Genomic DNA, 6,123 nt, shown 5'->3' with positions numbered 1-6,123 from the left:
CCTATTGTTTTGTAGCGTTGTACCTCGTTTCTGTTCATTTTAGAAGGGGCCACATTCTCACCAGTTTGAGGATTCATGCTGAGTCAGGCCACGCCGCCTTTACGTGACCTGAATTTCTGTAGTGATGTGAGGTCGATTTTAAGTTTGTTTACTAATAACATTAGCATAAATCCACAGGAGATGAAGACTCTGAATATGTGTAATCAGTTGTGAAGATTCTCTGTTGGAGAGCGACAGCTTGTGTTTTTCACTATGTTTATAATGATGATTCTCTAGGTTTGCTCCAGAAAGTTACACTTAGATTTTGACAAGTTTATGAGAGAAAATGTGTCTGCAGCTTCTATCACAATTAACATAGTTGATTAATACTATCTTTGTCTTTTATTATAATTGTTACGTTGGTCATACGATGTTCAGTCTTGTATCTATTCAGCTTTATTTGTAATTAAATATCATTTAAAGAAGGCTTTGCTGTGTCATCTTTCATTTTTCAGTGTGTTCAATTGGACAGACAGCTGTCCTTTTGACAATGTCAAGATAAGCTTGGAGCAGACTACAAGAAACTTTTAACATTCAACCGTGCAACTCTACTGCCACCTGGTGTTGAAAATCCTACATTATACAAGTAGTAATGATTCAAAAATGTATTCTTACACTGCTCTGTAAATTGTATTAAACACATTTTACACATTTCACAGGATTAAAACGAGTGGCAGTAACAGATTGATCTTCACTGTCATGTCTTGTAGATTAAAAATACAAATGTTTTTTTTTTTGTTTTTTTTATGTAACAGGATCAGACAACCTTATTTATTATAGAACCCAACTGATCTATTTGGCACTCCACAACATCACCTTTCTGAAATGACACAATCACAAATAGAAAATTAGCTTGTAAAACTCTGAAACAAAACTCACAGGATTAACTTGCAATGTTTCCCAAAATCTACACACCTTGACGAAGACTGGTGGTGATCTGAAAACGCCTACTCCTGGAGGCGTACCAGTCAGAAAAACATCTCCAGGCGCCAAAGTCATGAACCTGATATACATGAGAATATATATAAGCAGCAAAATAATGGTAATCGCTTTACTTTATAGCAATGTTTCCTTAAGTTTGGTAGGAGAAACTTTCCGCACGGTTTTGTATATTTGTTGGCTTGTTTTTATTTTGTTATGAGGGCAAAAGGTGCTCACTGTGGAGAATACATTTTAGCTGAAGGATGTAATTTCGTCTCAGACAGTACCGGTGACGAATGAGAGCTGCATACAATTGTGCTGCTTCTTCCTCATGTAGATGGATTTCTTACAAGATTTGATTTGCATACTTGTAAAGTTGTGATGCTGAGTAAGAGATGCAATAAAAAGCGAAAAGTATCAGGATATAACCTAAGCGATAATGTAATATAATGGTGAGTTGTTTATGTTTTGCACATTCCCTTTGGGGGTTTTGAACAATGGACAATATCTTATAACGACCCAATTGTGTGTTATATTTTGCGGTTAGCAAGTTGCGACATATTCATTAATACTATATAACAACTGACCTAACACATGTATGTCTTTGGGTTTTGGCTGTCAAACTAATCGCACAAACACTTGTACTGTACTGTGTTTAGTCAAACCTCAAAAACTGATGGAACTGGTCTAATAATAAACCTGCAAAAGACCAATTTGTAATGTGTTACCAAGGCATACATGAACTATATTTAATTTGCAAGTAAAATATAAACACTGAAGAGGGTCACGAGTATCACCAGAAGAAGTCCAGGTACCTCAATTTCTTAAGAGCATTCCTGCTTCTCATGATCCACAGTAGGGTTGTAAAAAAAATCGTTACACAGACCCTAATTTACACAGAAACTAATTTTAAAAAGTAAAAAATGGCATAAAAGTGACATTTCCTGAGCAGTGTCTTGAAATATATCGGAACAAATAAGAAATAATTGAGAAACATCTATTTTGTGTTGCGTTCTATTGCCCTTTTTTATTTTGGTGTTTAAATTGCTTGGAGGAAAAGGGCCAACCACTCTCTGACAGTGGTCCAATTGTCAGTCAGTAAGAATATATTGTATTGTATTAGCAGTGTACTAGAATGACCCTTACCTTGAGACCCAGACAACCAGTTTTTCTATGCCAAAGATCATCTGCTCCGTGCTGCTGTCTTGGACTGTGTCTCCATTAACCAGACAGCGTACGCCCAATTTATGTGGATCTGGAAGTGGAATATAGAGATATAAAAAGCTATCTGGCCTGCTCTGAACTTAAGATGACACTCCACATAATTGCAGCTTGTTAACACGAAGCTATTGACGTATAAAATCACAGGTAATTGCACAATTTGCCCGAGTGTGTTAATTCAGCCTCTCTGTCCTGTCATCTTCCATTGGCTCACACCTTTTACGGCATCAGTTGTTACTAAGGCAGGACCAAGCGGACAGAAGGAATCAAAGGTTTTTCCCAGAAGCCACTGCTTTCCATTTCGCTTCATTTGCCAGTCGCGGGCGCTGACGTCATTGGCCACAGTGAACCCAGCCACATATGAAAGAGCGTCCTCCTCCTGTACAGTAATAACGCAGGTGAAGTGTTTTCGAAAGAACAGTCAAGTCAAAATACCCAATCAAATAACAACTCACCTTAATATGTTTTCCTTTTCTTCCAATCACAAACGCCAGCTCCACCTCCCAGTCCACTTCCTGAAATTGCACAGGGAATTGGTTCATATAAAAAAACACAGCAACACTTAAAACCATTGAAAACCTCTATAAAAGAGATCTAAAAATACTTGATAAAAAAAAACATTTCACACCACCACTGTCACGTTCTGAAAAAGTACAGACTACTGGACTTTAACAACATGGTCAGCCTTAAAGAGTTTACCTAATTCACAAGGTCCTACACTCCCTCACACCAACACTGTTAAAGGAGTACAGTAAATATAAAGACAATTTAGCAACGACCACACAAGCCACCGCCAGAGATGACCTGTGACCCCCCACAGACGGACCACCTTTGGTCAGAATGTATCTGTCCAATGTGGGGACCTGTTGAATAGTCTCCCGGTAACACTGAGAGAATGTCCCACATACAGCTCTATTAAAGCTCAAATGAAAAACTGGTTATGGTCAAATCAAACATGCATCATCTATAGTGACAATGTGATTTGTGATTTTAACGTTTCTAGAGAGACATATTTGCATGTTTGGACAAATATGAAGGAGGTGGATATAAAATGTGATTGTGCTGAATGGGCCAAACTGACTGAAATAATGAATGAAATGTGCAATATTTTGTATGGTGCAATAACAGGAATTGTGCTATGAGTGTAGTTTGCAATTGTTATTTTGTGTCTGTGACCCCAGCCCTTGGGACAACGGATAGAAATGATCCTTTGACTATAATCCAGTGCGTTTACATTCATGTTGTATCATGTCTGTTTATTGGCACACATTGTCCCAATCAAATAAATACATTTTAAAAAACAAAACTATTACATTTGAGCACTGATGCCAACGATCCACAGTATGGCATTAAATATATTAGTACTGGGTTTTTTGGGTTTTTTTTTTTTCACCAAATATTTATTGTCTGTTTTTTCCCCCCATTGTTCTTGAGACACACACATCTCTATTTATTTGAATTAGAGTGAACTGGAAACTTAAATTTCTAGGATCTTATTTGAATAATCAGGTACTATGTCACCAGGGCTGAAAGTAGATTTATTTTTTTTACTATTACAGTTACATTTTTGTTTTCATCTATTACAGCTTACAGTAACAGGCATTCTCGCAGAAATCAGTTAGAATATGGTTCTGAAAAACATGAATTGCCTCATCATTTTAAAATGCACATCAGGCACTTAATTATGTTCAAATCACAATCAGGCTGTTTTCCCCTGTTTTCAGAAGACATTTTTCTGATGCTTTTTAACATTGAGGCTGCCTCTGGTTGAGCAAAATAAACATCCAGCTACCCCTTTGTGCACAAGTTTCATTCTGTTTTCTGATTACTTTTCCCAGGAAGCTTGAGTCAGCAAAATCTAAATTCTGAGAGCGAAACTAGGACCAATCAGATATTATTTTCAGTGTTTTCTTGTTTAAAAGTAAACTACTCTAATTTAATATAACATTGAGAGAATATCAAATGGGTCTTTGCTCTTGAGGGGCAGTTGGTGGGGGGTCCCTTTAGGTCGGGGGCCCTTGACTATCTACTCTTATCTAATGGTAGCATCACCTCTGCTGCTTGTTTCCATGGACAAAGGTAAGTTTTATAATGTTATACTGTAGAACATTAGACAAAGCAATAACCTCTCCATGAAGCCAAATTGTGAAACCTTGACCTCCACTAGAAAAGTTGCATATTACCCCTTTTTAATGAGTGTTTTAAGTTGATTCACCTGGCTCTCTGAAGGCAGAAGGATGTCATCATAAGGCCCAGTGATGGCGCTGGGGAATTTGCTGAAAATAATGGGTTCTTTTGGAATGGGGGCATTTTGCTCCAGACAGTGGTCACGATAGTTCATGCCCACACACACCACCTTCTCTGGAGCAAGGACCGGGGACAGCAGCTTAATGTCCGACCGTTTCACCACACACTGACCAGAATCGAGAGCTCTGAAAAGACAGGAAATTATATGGCTCATCTGCTCACTGAGAATGCCTTTTACCAACTGTGTTTAATCAATTTCCTTGTTGTAAATCCCGACCCCTGAGGAGTTTCCAATTGACCCTCTCCTCACAGTAGAAGTAACTGACTGATTGGATAATAAATGATGTTGCTTACTAACTCACTATTGACTTTTGTAAGTGGGTAAGCTACTGTATATGTCATGAAACTTATATCTTCATCTTCTGGCTGAATTGTTTTAGTAAGAAGTAGTAGTACTAGTCATAGTAAATGTATTAAAAGAAAACATGTATTAGACAGCTGCATTATGTCTAATAGTTCCAGAAATTGAGTAATAGCAGTTTTTTAAAAAATGGTACTCTAAAATGCATCTTATTTTACCCTTTGCATATTTTTTATAATCAAAAGTAAATATATTGTTCAAATCTTGCTGCTTAAAGATTTAATAGAGTCAATAAGTAACACAAGTGACAACCATAATTTTTGTTGGGGAAAGATTTAAAGTAAAAAACACACTTTCACTACCTATGGATGAACAAATAAGCATATTAAGGGTCTTTTGGTGCTGGTTACCTCTTAGCGCCCTCCAGTCCCTTGTCTCCAAGCTCCAGCAGCTCTTTCATTGTGGAAGGTGCAGAGGGGTCAAATGCCTTCAAATCCACCACATCCAGACCTGCTCCCAGCTCTACTCCCACTCGAACGCTCTTCCCTACATCTTCATTGTGATAAAACTGTACCAGGCGCATTGCTGCACCACTTAGGGTCCTACACTGTTGATTTGATGTGCGCGTTCTGCAAAGTAAAGTTCTGACAGTGGTAAAGGTACTCAGAAGAAGTCTCATCTGGAAAAACAATTGAAAAAAAAAAATACAGTCAATCTCCTTTATTCTGAATATAACAGTAATGAAATGGATGGTTTAATCATAGAGTAGTTTATTAATCCAGAGTGGATGTCAGATTGGACCTCTGTATTTAAATTATAGGCTACAATTCATGTTTACAGTTTGGCATAGTTAAATCCTCAATATTTATGCACATTACATTTACTATATTGTATTTGTGAGATAGTTTCCATACTAATGCTGACATAAAGTGTTGCTGTCTGATCACACATCTTTATAATACTATCAGGCATGTTTCTCATTGTCAGAAAGCTCTCTTGTGCAAACTGCAAAGAGCTAATAAATCTAAGCATCCCAAGTGAAACTAAACCAGGTATTTTGCAGGGCCTACCAGTTTGACTGCAGCTCCAAATGGGTGAGTAAAGAGCAAATGATTAAATTTAACTTTCTTTATAACACTGACATGGTTTTACATGGGGTTGCCCTTTGGACTGTAAACTTACCTCTGCAGTTTAGCTCCCGACACTGTCACATTGCTGTAGTACTTCCGGGTCTTTTTGAAAATCCAAAGTTTATTTGCTGCCGATTAACGTTTAAAAATAATTGAAAACAAAAATATTAACAATTGTTTTTTACACGTGATGCGCAAAAAGGT

The 6,123-nt window shown here is 37.4% G+C and overlaps 1 protein-coding gene across 2 annotated transcripts; it reads right to left on the bottom strand.

Moving 5' to 3' along the window:
- Positions 1 to 356: 356 nt before the first annotated feature.
- On the bottom strand, positions 357 to 6,000 carry fahd2a (fumarylacetoacetate hydrolase domain containing 2A). 2 transcript variants are annotated; one of them, XM_055224328.1, is made up of 8 exons: positions 5,972 to 6,000; positions 5,200 to 5,468; positions 4,397 to 4,613; positions 2,637 to 2,696; positions 2,398 to 2,560; positions 2,107 to 2,215; positions 955 to 1,042; positions 357 to 859 (listed from the first exon to the last, which is right to left on the bottom strand). In XM_055224328.1, exons 2-8 carry the CDS (start codon positions 5,466 to 5,468, stop codon positions 797 to 799), a joined length of 969 nt encoding a protein of 322 aa, XP_055080303.1. In that variant the 5' UTR covers positions 5,972 to 6,000; the 3' UTR covers positions 357 to 796. The 2 variants fall into 2 exon arrangements, with proteins under 2 accessions (XP_055080303.1, XP_033827887.1); XM_033971996.2 differs by lacking the exon at positions 5,972 to 6,000 and adding an exon at positions 5,860 to 5,954.
- Positions 6,001 to 6,123: the final 123 nt, after the last annotated feature.

This window comes from Periophthalmus magnuspinnatus, chromosome 9 (genome assembly GCF_009829125.3).
Source record: "Periophthalmus magnuspinnatus isolate fPerMag1 chromosome 9, fPerMag1.2.pri, whole genome shotgun sequence".
NCBI classification, from domain to species: domain Eukaryota; kingdom Metazoa; phylum Chordata; class Actinopteri; order Gobiiformes; family Gobiidae; genus Periophthalmus; species Periophthalmus magnuspinnatus.
This window is presented reverse-complemented; position numbering and strand designations above follow the sequence as displayed.

What these genes read in the sequence shown, in the direction of transcription:
- fahd2a (XM_055224328.1), bottom strand. Translation starts at nt 5,468, where the DNA reads ATGAGACTTCTTCTGAGTACCTTTACCACTGTCAGAACTTTACTTTGC. An exon ending in GGACTGGAGGGCGCTAAGAG is followed by an intron (nt 4,614 to 5,199) that starts GTAACCAGCACC and finishes CTGTCTTTTCAG; the next exon opens with AGCTCTCGATTCTGGTCAGT. An exon ending in GAAAAGGAAAACATATTAAG is followed by an intron (nt 2,561 to 2,636) that starts GTGAGTTGTTAT and finishes ATTACTGTACAG; the next exon opens with GAGGAGGACGCTCTTTCATA.